This window comes from Neophocaena asiaeorientalis, unplaced genomic scaffold (assembly GCF_003031525.2).
Source record: "Neophocaena asiaeorientalis asiaeorientalis breed wild unplaced genomic scaffold, Neophocaena_asiaeorientalis_V1.1 scaffold171, whole genome shotgun sequence".
Lineage (NCBI taxonomy): Eukaryota > Metazoa > Chordata > Mammalia > Artiodactyla > Phocoenidae > Neophocaena > Neophocaena asiaeorientalis.
In genome coordinates, this window is record NW_020174013.1 from 5,997,153 (window position 1) to 6,012,629 (window position 15,477).

Below are 15,477 nucleotides of genomic sequence, written 5' to 3' on the forward strand. Positions count from 1 at the left end.
ACCTTCTACTGTATAAATTAAGATAACAGGTTATTTTACATAATTATGCTTTATTTATATAGAACAATATTCTGAGATTCAACATTTATGATTTCTAGGATTTCTAATTAAATTTCAACAGAACCTGAGCTATTTCTGCAAATTGTTGATATGTGGGGAGTTGTGGTTTACTTGAGGCATAGCTTTGAATCATGCACTTTAAAGCTGCTATGTGTGAATAGCAGACCGTTTAGCTAGAGAATGACTCTAGTTGCAATTTAGCAATTTAATTTAGCATGGCTTTTCTATAAATCTATTTTGATGAGATTAAATCTTCAGACAGTAATATTGTATGCTGCATGATGGATTCCTCTGAGACCTCCAGATCTTATTCATTTCCTTTTGAACTATAGACCACACTGGAGATGTAGCTAATTAAAGTTGGGTGTACAAGTCAACAAAGTTCATTGTTCTATAGAGGAAATAAGTATTTCATTGTCTTTTTATTTACTTTTTCCAAATACATTATAACTTTATATATACCACATAGAATTGTCTCAGTTTACAAATGTTTATCTTTATGCGCTCATTCCTTTCTTATCTATATACTCAATAAACACTTATTGAAAAATAATAATATTGTATGCTGCATATGGGGGGACAGTCTGCTTACTAGCAGACTTAATAGACTTAAACACTAATGGACTTAAACACTATGGGACTTAATTTTTTAAGCTCCTATCTTTGAGGAATATTTTGAAGTTTGATTTTTAAAGTTTTTTCTTAACCATATCTAGGCCAGCCAGGCATCCGAGAAGCTATTTCCATGTCCTGTATAACCAATGGGAGTGGTGCAAACAGAAAACCAAGTCACACCAGCTCTGTTTCAATTGCAAGAAAAGAAACTCTTTCATCTGCTGCTAAAAGGTATGCATTTGTAAAAAAAAGCTAACATAGCAAAATAGAATGTGATAACTCAGTTTGCTTTTGAAAAGAATGTGAAATAGAGCTGTATGGAATTCAGGTGAGCATGTCCTTTAAATTCTTTGTCTCTGAATGCAGAGATATCCAACCTGTACTTGCTGAGTTTACATTCATCACACCTATGGAGTAGTGTGAGGACGCTTTTGGTTCTTACTAAAGACAGCAAGCAGTTTCATTTCCTGGTTTGGTTTTGTTTCTTTTTAATTGTTTCTTTTTAATAGGCGTTTGTTGATGCGATAAACATCACTATATTTAATGTAATTATATAAGTGAATTTTCCATGGCAAGTGATACATTTGATATAGCATTTTTAAAGGAGTAGAATCTTCAGCATATATGTATATTAGTGGGAGGTTAAATGCTATAACTTTTATTTTTTAATCATGACTATAAAACTGAAGCTTAATTCAAAATGTTATATTACTGTGTTGTGTATTCGTGTGAGTATGTTAAGGGTGGTGGGCAGGAGGGCAGTGGAAATATTGTAATATAAAAGTTTCAGTGGACTACGTTCTCTATGTTCTTTTCATCAATTAATTAATTCAGTGTATTCCAATAAAATTGCTTACTGGATTTTTCTGCTTTTGTGTAATACCCAGCAAATTATTCCATATAGGGTTTGGAGAGACCATAAGGGATCAGCCACATAATCTTATAGCTGTTTTCTTTAAAGAATGATTGAAGAAAAACTTTCAGTAATAGAATAATATTTAAAATATGCTGATGGAAAATGGTTGCCTCGATAAACTAATGCCAGTGACTGAATTATTTAACAGTGTATATTTACAGATGTTAACCAGACATTTGACTACAGGAGTGGTGAAGAAATGACAAGATATTTAGGCCTTTTAAAAATCCCCTGCCAAAATTTATTACCTTTGCTGCAGTTTCAGGAGAAGAGGACAAATTATGGAAAAACTAATATGTAGTGGAAATTTTTAATACAATTGTTAATAATAAACTTCCTTGTGTCCAGTAATTGTTTGGATTCAGCCCATTTTTCTTACATAGCTGTAGTTCTGTGCAGCGGTATTATGTACAGTAGTGACTCAACAATCTAAAACCAGATAAGTCTGTTAATTTATGATGCAGGGGCTTTGTGTTTTTCTTCTAAATAACCCAGAAGAAAAATCTACTGGGCCCACATAAGACTACTAGCCTAATACTATGCATTTAGGATAGTTTGAAGACCAACAAGAAAGAAGTAATTTCTAACTCAGTTTTAAGTTGCAAAGTTAATCTGATATTTTTGAGGTAGAATTGTATTTCTCAGCACATAATTAAAAAACTGAATATGAACAAGACAGTCAAAAGTCAGTCTGAAGTCAGAAGTTATCAGAATGAATCAGATTAAGAGATGTTACTGTCAAAATTATATTTTAACATTATTCACTATTATCATGTGATTAAATTGTATGTACTACTTATATTTGTTCAGAATGTTCTTAAACAAACTTCTTTGTAGCTTATGTACCTTATGGTCAAATTGAAAAATGTCCTTTGGTTAAGAAGTGTAGGGACTTCCCTAGTGGTGCAGTGGTTAAGACTCTGCCTTCCCAGTTCAGTTCCCTGGTCAGGGAACTAGATCCCACACGCATGGTGCAACTAAGGGTTTGCATGCCAAAACTAAGGGTTTGCATGCCACAACTAAGGGTTCGCATGCAACAACTAAGGAGCATGCGAGCCTCAACTAAGGAGCCTGTCAGCCGCAACTAAGACCCGGCGCAACCAAATTAAAAAAAAAAAAAAAAAGAAATGTAGATAGTTGATAGTTTTATACCTATTCAACCCTGGAATCGTTGATTCCATCTGCTTTTTAATACTGTCATAAGTGTTTGTGCAATATAAGGATTCTTACCCAGTGTGATCAGGAATAGGAGATGCTTCATTAATCAAGAGTCAAAGTGTGGAATCATAAGAATTTATACATATATATCTTAAATATTTTAACCTAAAATATGTTCACATATGTTCATTTGTCAATTTTTTAATGAAAGGCTGAGTCTCCCCCTTCTTTCTAAGTATGCATCTCTGATTAGATTGCTTGTTGACTATCTTGCATAAAATACACCCATAAATCATTTTCTATAATTTTTAGTTTCATTCTTTAAGACAGAGTAAGAAATTTGAAACTTGCAAAACAATATGAATTAGAACCCATCTGTTTCTATGACTTTTTTTCATAATCTTTTATAATTGCGTCACCTACACACTTTAACAGCAGTTTTTTTTTAGTAACTCATTTTTATGGAGTCTTTCCAAAGCATTCAGCTTAGTTTACATAGAAATTATCATTCTCTTTCCTATGTACATTTTGTCAGTTTTCTTTGTATTTTATTAACTTAATCATTAAAATAACAAGTACAACTGGCATAAACAGGCTCGGGGGAGAAAACACAGTTGACTCTTGGTAAGTGTGAAACTCAACTGGTGGAAGCAGAAGTATACAGAAGAAACCTACAAAACATGAACATTTAGTGTTCCTTGGGCATCAGTATGCTTTACAGAGGTAAAGTGTCACTAATGCTGTGATTTGGGTAAATTTAAGTCAGTTAAGAGAGCTTCTACTGTCCTTCCAGATTTGCCAAGATGGCAAAATGCATTAGAGGCCAATTTGGTCCAAAGGGGCAATCTTCCTAGGATATGTTGCCTTAGAATTATAATAAATTCTTTGCTGAAGATTTTAATCTTTACTGAAGATTTTTTTTAAAGAAATATTTTCATTATTGAATGAAAGCAGTATAAATTGTATTAGCTGTATGATTTAGGATTTTGAATTATATAATAGTGACTTTTTCCATCGTTTGATATATCTTTTTTATTTGTTTAAATATGTGTTGTTCCATGTTATACTTTATTTTACAGTGGTACAGAAAAAAAGAAAGAAAAACCACAAGGACAGAGAGAAAAAAAAGAGGAATCTCACTCTAATGATCAAAGTCCACAAATTCGAGCATCACCTTCTCCCCAGCCCTCTTCACAGCCTCTCCAAATACACAGACAAACTCAAGAAAGCAAGAATTCTACTCCCACCAAAAGGTTTTAACTGACCCCAAGTACAGAGCTAGGGAATGGTTGTAACGATACCTAAATTCTGTGACTTGAGAAAAAAATTGGCTATCCATGGTTTCCAAGAGAAAAGCCTGATGGCTTTTTTTCCCCTACATCTTTGTTGCTGTAATCTGTATTTTAACACATTGGGGAATGAAAATTCGAGGTTATATTTATCAGTTAAAACTGGAGGAAAAAAATTAAGTTATAAACAGTTTGATGAAAGGAAGGCAAAAGTAACCTACTCTAAAACCAAAACAACATTTTTATAGTAAAATTATAGAATATTTTAAAATTTATATATAACTGTGCATAAATTTATAGCCATGGATAGAAAATTGCCATATGTTGTTATACTCACCATATTTTGGCATCATTACAACCTTCAGCTTGCAAGGGCCCTTCTCAACAAATGGCTCTTCATTGTGACTGCATCTCAGTTTCAGTTTTGGGTTTTGGGAGGATAAGTTCTTGCTTGAGTAGAGAATTGAATTCATTTCACCTAATCTTTTCTATGCTAAAGGCTTGCTTGAGGGCTTCTCTCTGTGTCTATAATAATTAATATTTTAAAGTTATGAGAAGGGGAGAAGGGAGAAACATTCTAACAATGTGTGTGAGCCTAAATTGGGGATCTAAACCTGCATGCTGGGAGTTCAACACTACAGCTGCCTTGTAATCAAATATTTAGACCAACTTAATGAAATTTGCCTGCTTTAGGGATGTTGATTCAAACTTTATGATTAGGTATAGATTTATTTTATCATCATACTTCCTCTTGGAAATCTTAGGAAAATATAAACCATTCCCAGAACTGGCTAGGATTTTAATAAAAATAAATGACATCCATTCCTAAAAGATTTATAATATATTTTTGTTTGATTAGCTTAGTATTTTGCCTCAAATCTCTAATGGAAATTTGGGAAAACACAACACCCTTCACTTGATTGATGCATGTTTAACATTTTAAAAATGCTTTGTGTGTCTCGTGCAGATTCTTACGCTATCTAAATGGTTTGTAATTCTTTTGACTGGTCTGATGTGGAGTTTTTCTTGGATATAGCTTATTAATGTTTTGCAACTTTGGATTGTATGTGGTTAAAGGTGGCTTTCTTTTTTAATAATCAATCTCTTTAAGGTTCTGATTTGACTTGGCATCTTCTTTGTCCCAGATCTTTTTTTCAGCTTCTTAAGGTCTCTTGGAAATGTGCTTGCCATTCTGAATTGCTCTTTGGATATACTACTACAAGAAGTATTGAAGGCTGGATGAGTTGTAGGACAGTTAGCAGTGCAGCCAAAAAATCATTTATAAGTTAAAAAATTTCAGTTATGAATATGTGGAAGCAGTTTCGATAATATAACATTCTTGTGTTAAATTGTTTTTACTTCATGGATAAAATTGACTCTAAAAGATATAAACAAGAGTTTTACTTTTAGTCCCACAATTATTTAGAAATTGTCATTTGTACCATGTATAATTTAATTCCATGAGGACATAAAAAACGAAAATAGCAGCCTTGTAATGATTTTGAATAAGTATAGGTTTTTTCACAAATTCACGCAATTTCATAAATTCTGAGAGATAGTAATTATTCATATTTAAGCAAATGGGCTTTTTTTTTTTAGATCAAGTAATATTTGTTCTAGTGAATCTTCTGAAATATAGTGAAAATTAAAAAACAGACTTGGTAATTGCCTTGTTTAACTCCTTGACTCATCCAGGCACAGAAACTTTCAACTAATCCTTCCTTCTCTTTTCTGGATTAGCTTTAAGAAAATGTTAATTACTGCTTTTATGTTCTAGTCAAACTGTCAATTGCTACTCTTAGAATTTTTTTCTAAGAAACTAATATGTTTCTTCCAGCATAAAACGACCACCAACGGCTGAAAAGTCACATAATTCATGGGAAAATTCAGACGATAGCCGTAATAAATTACTGAGGGCAGTTTCAACATCAAAATTAATATCAAAAGTTATAAAAAATGCAGACAAGTAAGTATTATACTTTAAGTTATATCTGAAAATTATTAATTCTTTGACTCTCACATTTGCATGTACAATTATATGCCACGTTTAAATCATTTCTAAAAATCTGTATTTATATCTTTTTTTCTTCGAAGTGCATTTTTCCTTTTGTGTCTTTAGAAAAGGCTGTCTTCCTGTTAATGCTTCTGAACTCATAATAAATTTCAATAATCTCATAAAATTTGAGTAATTTTCATAAATTCTTTCTATGCTTTTATTGTTTAAGTGATCGTAATGGAATATTCCTTCTTTTATGAAACAGTATATTAGTAGTTTAGACCAGTGAGAAACTTTAAAAAATACTGATGCCTGAATTTCACGTCTGGAGATTTATCTGGGGTGTGGCCTAGACATTGAATCTTTTGCAATTTCTTCAGGTGATTATAATAGTCAGCCAAATAAAATTATAAAATAAATGTCTTTGAATTCCTTTTGTAGGCATAAAGATGTCATCATCAACCAAGGTAAGTTAAAAATCCTTTTTTAAAAATGTTTATCTTTTCTACATCAGTTAAATTTTTTCTTTTGATAAGAATATTGACTTACTTTCATTCAGTGTACTTTATTTATTAGCTCACAGTGATAAAAAAGAAGTGTGTTGTTATAGTCATTTAAGAAAATATCTAATTTTTATTGTAAGATATGTCATTTTTGTCTCAACCAGCAAAAATGTCAACCCGTGAAAAAAACAGCCAAGGTAAGAATAAGCTACACAGTTGGTCGCCTTCTTAGTTAATTTCTTCCTGGATCTCTTATTTGGCTTTTCATTTATTATACTACCTGACTTTCCTCTTAATAAAGGAAATATAGTAATTTGAACTAGTGAATCCAACCACTTTTCTATTTCTCTGAGCTCTGAAGTTTTAAGGTCAACAGTAGGAATAAAGATATCATTACAAAGAGGTATAATACCTAAGGGGAATTTCCCCCTTTTTAAAAAAAATAAAAGTTGTACTTAGAAAAGCCATTTAAAAGATTGATAAATTTTAACTCAATTTTCTGTCTTGCCAACTTCATTGCAAATAATCACTCATTTCTTGAAGCTAAGACTTAAAATATAATAAGTCTAGCAAATCCATTTCCTCTTAAATTTTTCTTTTATATTAATTGTAATTTCTGGCTACTTGCTGTTGTTGGCTTGTTCTGACCCAAAAAAGGAAAGAAGACTTTCTGTAAATGTGTACTTAATTTAATTGCAAAGTAGGTAAGATTTATACATCAGTTTTACATTCTCCTTCAATTGCCTGCAAATTTAATTGAAGCATGCTGTTCTAAATAAAAGCATGTCCTTCCCGTGCATGCTTTTTACAGCTCATTTCTATATGTCATAGTTATCTTTATTTTCTGGGTTATTTATTATATTAACCATATATAATGTGGTTAAAATTTTTGTTAGAGATTTAACTTGATTTCTGTAGATTTTCACTTTTGATTCTGATAAGAAGAGTATTTGCAATCTTCTTTGGATCATTTGTTTTTACATAGAAATTGTAAATAAAGCTGATTATTGCTGCTGTTCTCCTTCAGTTAGGTCTTACTCCCTCTTTTATAATTTATAGTTAAGTATAGATTAAGTAATAGTTGAAATACCTTAAGGACAAATGAAATTTTATTTACAAAGACAATTCTTATTATGTGTCAAAACATTTTAAAAAGAGAGAGATAGTGATATATAGTGGCAAGAGCAGTGAATGGAGAGTCTCTGTTTGGTGTTTGGCTCTACTGTATAACAACCTTGTGACCCAGGCAAAATGGCAACATCTCTGGGTAGTTTTCTAATCTGAGAATATAACTATAAAGCTTACTTCACAGGACTGCTGAAGGATGAAATAATATGTATGAAAGTACTTTAAAAACAGAAAACACTGTACCTATAAAAAGGTGCTCCTATTATTACATGTTTTGCCAAAGAGCTTACATTTTATAAAAATCCTTAGAGGGTAAATGAGAAAGGGCTATCTTTCTCTTTGTCGTGCTGTGGTATGTCCTTTGGAAGGAAAAGGGATCTAACTTATGATTAGTATGTAAGTGAGTGCTCTGTGTTGGTGACAATTTTCAAAACCATTCAAATAGGCAGGTAAGTAAATGTATTTAAAAGGGAAGGGTTTTGCTAGAGAAGCATCACTAAAGTGGGGAAGAAGGATGAAATGAAAAACTGGAAAAGTCAGTTAAATTCTGGTACAAGCATTGTTAGCTGAAGAAGATTGTTCTAGATGTTGGAGTTTTAAAATGTCAAATGTTGCTTGCATCAAGCCTTATTTTTGGAATTTGAGCCTGTTCCTTTGCCATTTTAATCCGCTATATTTATCATTAGAGTGTATCTTGAAGGAAAACTCTTGTGCCTCAGCCTGTTATATAATTCAGGCCTGCCTGTGAGGCAGAGCCTATGGAAAGAAGTAGATGGATTCTAGATGGTTTAGGAGATTACAGGTAGAGTATGAGAGGTAAGGAACGGAGGGAATCTATGAAGGCTAACTTGAAAGTAGATAAGAGGCATCTACTAAAATAAGGAACATTTGAGGACGAGTAGATGTGTAGAAAAGAATAGTTTGGTTTTGGACAGTTACACTTGAGTTGTTTATAAATCTTAATTTACTCGTAGAGGTGTGTAACAAACAACATAGTGTAGATGTTTAAACATGTGTAATTGAAGTCAAGACTGGTTTCACCATTTACTTAGCTTGTGACCATAAGCAGGTTAATTCACCTTCTTAAGTCTTTGTTTTCTCATCTGTAATTGAGACAATAATAAACCCTCAAAGGGTTATTAATAAAAATTAAAGATAATAAAGTGTTTAAGCATAGTACCTGGCACATAACACCAAATAAATTTTAGTCATTAATATAAGTGTGACAGTACTCAACCTTGTACTCAAATATGTGGAGTTAAGATGAAAAGATGACCGTTAAATAGATGATCTTCACTTGATGTAAGTTGTGGATAAATTTAAGTTTGGTATTCATTTTGCAAAACATATTTCACAGCACATTTTCTTACACTTTAGGTATTAATCTAAAATATTTCATTTAAAAAAATATCTGTCATTTTTGGACAGTCTTTTTAGAATGTGATTTATTCTTTAGCTCTTTTTTTTTTTTGACAGTGACAAGTGTGACTTGCTGTAAGTCATCTGCTTTGTTTTGGGGACAAGGCGATTTATATTTGGTACATGTAAGTGAGTGGTAGCAGAGAAAACTTCACCTGAAATGACTGTGTCCTTCAGACACAGCAGAGTAGAAGAGCATAAATCTGCATATTCTGATCAGCACTTAGACAGAAGGAAGGAAACCATGGTTGAAAGCAGTGGGAGGTGAAATGAGATGTACACAGGGCAATCTCCGAGGCTAGATGTGGGGGGAAGGACGTGTTACACCATGTCCTATAAAAAGAGGCTCTTACTGTATTAGATCCTTATCTACACTCAAATCCTTGAAACTTAAGCCCCTTTTCATTACTCTTCTCCCTAATTCTGTTGGATCCTTTCCCATCACAAGAGAAATAATATACTAGGTAAATTTTGTAATGAAATGAGTACAGCTCATAAGCTCATCTTATAATCATTATCTAGTATATTACATTTTTAAAATATGGAAAATAAGTGTCACATGTCCTCATTTCTAGAGCAGAACCTGAATGTCTTCAAATTATTGCATGTTAACTGTCCTTTTCAGGCTTGAGTAATCCTAAATCAATTTTCTCTTGTTACATTTTAAACTCTTTTAATTGTCTGGTCATGTTGAGAACCTGAATGATTCAGGTTCCTACTGGAGAGAAATCTGCTTAATTGAGGAAAAGAGAACTCCTCAGTCACCAAATCACACTTTTACCTCTTATAGAGCTGCCTCACTGTTCTATGATTAAATTCATTCTTGCTTAACTACCAAACCAGTGCAGTAGTAGCTTAACTACAGGTGTATTTAGATAGAACTATTACTGTAACATCTTAGAAAATTGAGAGGTGACTAATTCTTACTAGCTGCCTAGCTATCTGTCCAAAATGGCTTCAGATGAAAAATACTTTAAAAGTCATTTTGAAATACATACTGTCTAAAATCCTTCAGTAGTTTGTTTTAGCCAGTCATTCAAATAATCTAAAAATATACAATATAAACTCATTTACAAAAGTGGAGAAAAAAAAACTGAATAATCTTGTCATTTTAACAACTATTACAGTTCTGATGTGTTTCTTTATTGTTTCTTTATCAGATACACATTTTTAAAATTTTAAAGATTCATTCAACAAGTATTTATTGAGTGTATTTTGTCAGGACCTGTCCCAGAAACTTGGGGATACAGCAGTTACATTCTCTGAACTCTGTGGAACTTATATTCTACCTATAAGAAACAGACAGTAAATACTTAATATGCCAGTAGGTAATACATATTGGGAAAGCATAAGGAGAGTAGACAATTGCTATTTTATATAGAGTGGTTAGGGGAGACATCTCTGATAAAGTGATAAAGTGACATTTGAGCCACCTGAATGACGTGAGTGAACAATTTGGGTATCTGGAGAAAAGAATTTCATGAACAGAGAAAACTGGAAGTACAAAAGCCCTGAGGCAAGAGCTTTCTTGCTGTGTTAGGAGCAGCAAGAAGGTCCTTGATCGTAGTGAGCACACAATTTTGTATTTGTTAACCATTACATTTATAAAATATGGATTCATTCTAAGCAACAGAAGAGTCATTAGACACCTCACTTAGGAAAGAGAAGCAAAGTGGTTTAGTGGGAAGAGCATAATAATGATAATAAGCATGAGACCTAGTTGGGGTGAATCACAGAAGTTTAAAGAATCAGAATCCTACAATGACTAAAATTATGAGTGTTGGTTGGGGAGAAACTAAAAATTTCATTTGCCAAAGGAAGTTATGAAAAAAAAATAAAACATCCTTCATCTGATAATCAATTTTTCCCTATGACTCTTGAGACCTTGGACCTCAGTTTTCTTACATATACTTAGGCTTAGATTAGACGTTGCCGAGAGTCTCTTTAATAACTTTTTAAAAGCTCTTTCCTGCAGCAAATAGAAAATGGAAGGCAGCCCCCATACCTTCACTAACTCATGTTTAATCTACCTTTAAAGAATTTGAATACAGGTGCTTTTGTTCAGTGCCTTGTATTGTTTTCTGACCTGTTGGCTCCAGGCATGTTCTGTCCTAAAACCTGATCACATCTGTGTAAACTGAGCATTGTATCTGAAAGAATAACTAAAATTTACCTGTAAGAATATAGGATAGCAGTCCTACTGACACTGTCTGTATATTTTGTTACCTACTGAGAGGAACTATATTGTCCCCTGCTGAGGGGGTGTACAGTTTGAAACAAACCAAAGAAGTCAAAAGCCCTTAATTGTGCTACAGATAGAATCTTTCCTTGCTGTTTCTGAGATGATATCCAAAACTTGGCAGTTCCAGAATTTAGAAAGAAGGGTGCTAGCTTTAAGTCTATTTTAAATGTGAATAAGCAGGAAGGGCAGGAAACCAAATATTGCACCTCCAAAAAAATACACTCACTTCTAAAATTTACCTATTGGCATATGTTAAATAGGATATATAATCATTACTTGGATCCCTAGGTCTGGGCTTTGTCCAAGTATTGCCTGTATTTAAAAGGAGACCAAAAAGGGGGAACCTCTTCTCTGTTGGAGATTTTTTTAAGCAGAAATCTGGTATCTGTTGGTGACAGTCTTATAGATTAAAATGTATTTAAAGGCTGTCCAATTTTTTTAGTATAAATTATCCCAACTTCTAAGAATATGTGTTCTTGACGTCCTCTTTCCTTATTTTCAGCTGAGAAAAAAGTCCCAAGTGCCCCCTTTGAACATGGAGAATATGACTTTTCATGAGAGTATCCTAGTCTTGTGCATATTTATTTTATTCCAGTTGAAGACTTTTCACCCATACTGAACTTTCACAACTGTAGGCATACGTTTTTTTAAAAAAAAATCTAAACTAGAAAATGTAATTAACTAGAAAATCTGCATTCCTTAAGCATGCTAGTTAACTGAGCTAGTATAGTTAGAAATCCGTTCTGTCCAGAAGCCGCAGTTAGACTCCACAATGTGTTGCTCACTGTATCAACTGTTTACTGTTTTCCTGAAGCACTTTGAAAAGAATTCTGAAACTTGTGATTAGTGTAGCAGAAAAGAGGTACAAATGATCAGTGGCATATACAAAACTGCAAGAAAAAGCATAGTAAATCACATGCCACATTCCTGAGCTATACTCATAGTTGATTCTCCAAGGAACAATTTCACCGAAAAGATTCTATTGATTATTTCCTTAAATAATGCTTTTTAAACTTTTTAAAGATTAAATATTTTCATCTCTCTAAAAATACATGCAAATAATATTTCAAGCACCCATATACTGACCACCCAGATTTATTAGATCTTTACATTTTGCTTTATTTGACTCAGGCTTTGGGGGGTTTCGGGTTTTTTTAATTAACTTTTTTTTTTTGGCCACGCCATGCGGCATGTGGGATCTTAGCTCCCCGACCAGGGATCGAACCCATGCTCCCTGCATTGGGAGTGTGGAGTCTTAACCACTGGACTGCCAGGGAAGTCCCTATTTTTTTTTTTTTTAAAGAAATAAAACATTAAAGATGAAGTCTCTCGATACTCTTTAATACTCTTTAGAATTTCATATATAAGTTTTTATTGTTCCCCTTGGGCCTCTTGATTTTCTTTCTGCTATAGTTAATTGAGAAAGAGAGGGATAAATATTTCAATATCTGAAGTTTCTTTTTTTAATTTCTTATTTTTAAAAAATTAAATCCAACTTGGTGTATTCAGATAAAATGAAGAATTTTTTTCATTTAGTGTTTAAGATAACTTTTCCTGGGGATACAAATGAGTGATTTGAGGGACTTTGTAAAGTACAACCATGTTTTGCTTAGTTCAGAAATGTTTTCAGCAGTATAGCAAATCTTTCAGAAGAAGTTTTATATGCCTTATATTGTTGGAATAGATGTATTTCCCATCTTTTACCAAAGAAAGCCTTTTTCACGCAATAAAAATAATTAAAATGCTTACGCAAACTCCCATGTCTGATATTTTCAAGTAATTTTATAACAGTCACAGTTGTTAAAAAAAAAACCAAAAAGCAAAACAGCAAAGAAAAATCTGATTAAAGGAGGTTTAGATTCAAGAAAGTTACTTAACTGTAAAATTACTTAACTGCAAATTGGCTTGTTACTGTACTTAGATAAGTGTTGACCAGCAGATACATAAGACTTGGTTATGTCTGTCTTGTAAGCTCCTAAGAGGCTAGGTTAACACATTTTACATCTTCATTGTGTACCCTCACCCAACCCCCATGTAATTAAGAATTCAATAAAATTTACCAGCTAGTAGAACTCTACCTATAGAACAACGAAAATTAAGGTAGCATTTTAGTATTTGGTCAGATTTTTCAGAACCGTGTTCTTGTCCCAGCCAGTAAAACTAACTACATAATATTTGGCAAGCACAATTAGGAATTTTTTAAATGAACACAATAAGATTAGATTATATATCCTTTTAAATTCATGACTCCCCTTTTTATTTTGGAGTCTACATTTATGATCTATTTTTACAGCTAGACATTTGAAAGGGGTGAAATTGAGACTTTATTATAGCACAAATCAATTTCCTTGTTCAAAATTCAAAGATCCTTACAGATTACATTGTTTCATTGGAATTTTTAAAATTATTACTCGAGTGTAACTGGATCATTAACTGGGACTTGAAATATTTTGTTTAAAAATAAATGAGTTTCAAGAAAAGATTTTAGCTTTCCTTAAATGGTCTTTGTCACTTTCTACCGTTAAATTGTAGACAGTATTTCTAGCATCTTGTTTACCAGCCTGTTCTGTAGCTCTGTGGTTTTGGGGAATGGAACTGGTAGTATCAGAGAAAAAGCTCAAATTAAGTAAAGATTCTTAAATTTTCTGTTTGTTTGCTGGAATTAGGTAGCATCTCACAGCTAGCTACATTTTAGTTAAATATAAGATTCAAATTCATTTGTGGGGGGAGCTCTTTAGTTCTAAAGATCGTAAAATATAAAAATGAATTCCTAAAGTGAAAACTTTAGGAGAAAGATGCTTTAAATTGTAAGCATTCTAGAAGTTCAGAAGGCTTTCTACAAAGCAGTACCCAGTACATAAACAAGTACAAGTCATAGTCCAGACCCTTGAAGCTCTGCTGTTGCCTTTGAAAGGCTTTTTTTTTTTTTTAATCTCTAGGTGCACAAATCGAGCAAGCTATTTAAAAGGAAAAAAAAGCACAGGAGGAACCAATCTTGGAGCAGAGTATGCCCAGTACTAATTTTCTTCTACGCTCTCCTTGAATTTTTCCTTTTGCTTTGTTATAATCTGTGAAAAATTAATAAATTTTGATAAGCATCTTTTAAACATATAATGTTAATAACCAGTTATTTATATCAGTATGAATTATTTCAGCAATACTGCTTTTCTTAGAACACCTGAGAATAACTGCCAAAAAGCTTGGATTAGGGAATATAATGATCATTTTGCAATTTGAAGCACTTTGGAGGATAGGACAGCCCAGGGGAGGTTCTAAAGTAGAAGCACATGAGGAGGCTGAAGGGGAAGGACTAAGAGGTGTGCAAGAAGGACATGGAAATACAGTATTTCAAATTTTGGCCTAGCATTCACTCTTCCAAAAGATAATAGAGCAGAAACATCTTCCTCTTCTATTGTACTCTCTGATTTCCTGTTGTTGGGATCCAGAGCTCAAGCTAATACTATTTGGATTATAAGGAAGCTGTACTGTCAGGTAATTGGACTTATGTGGACTAGCCTAAAGATATCACCACTGTCTGAACAGTACTGTCCAATAGAAATATAATGTATAACACACATATAATTTTAAATGTTCTAGTAGCAACATTTTAAAAATAAAAAGACACAGGTAAGATTAAGTTTAGTATATTTAATGCAGTATATCCAGAATATCATTTCAATGTGTGATCAATATAAAAAAACATTAATGAGATGTTTTACTTTTTTTTTCATACTAAATCTTCAAAATCTGTTGTGTATTTTACACTTACAGCATGTCTCAGTTCACACTAGCTGCTTTCTAAGTGTTCTACCAGTGGCTATCATTTTGGATAGTGCAGATCTAGAACATAGTATAGAATGAAAATATTTCCCAACAGAACACAGTCTAAGAACTCATTTGACCTCTCTGAGCCTTGGTTTCCCCTTCTGTAAAAGAAGCCGTTTGAACTAGGTAAGCTCTAAGATTTCTTCCAGTTCCAGCATTATATGTGTCTAGAGAAATGAACTAATAAAATTTATGGTATTTATGGTATCAACAATATCCCCCAGAATTTTCCTTCCTTCCTTCCTTCCTTCCTTCCTTCCTTCCTTCCTTCCTTCCTTCCTTCCTTCCTTCCTTCCTCCCTCCCTCCCTTCCTCCCTCCCTCCCTT

At 32.9% G+C, this 15,477-nt stretch overlaps 1 protein-coding gene across 2 annotated transcripts in view; it reads left to right on the plus strand.

Annotated features, from left to right (window-relative positions):
• Positions 1 to 15,477, plus strand: part of EML4 (EMAP like 4) — a 160,520-nt gene that overhangs the window by 89,764 nt on the left and 55,279 nt on the right. Inside the window, exons 3-7 of one of the 2 annotated variants that reach the window (XM_024753567.1) lie at positions 777 to 906; positions 3,829 to 4,002; positions 5,876 to 6,004; positions 6,476 to 6,501; positions 6,702 to 6,734. In XM_024753567.1, the coding sequence (XP_024609335.1) occupies positions 777 to 906; positions 3,829 to 4,002; positions 5,876 to 6,004; positions 6,476 to 6,501; positions 6,702 to 6,734 (492 nt within the window). The remainder of the gene's footprint in view (positions 1 to 776; positions 907 to 3,828; positions 4,003 to 5,875; positions 6,005 to 6,475; positions 6,502 to 6,701; positions 6,735 to 15,477) is intronic. The other variant, XM_024753566.1, reaches the window with a different exon arrangement.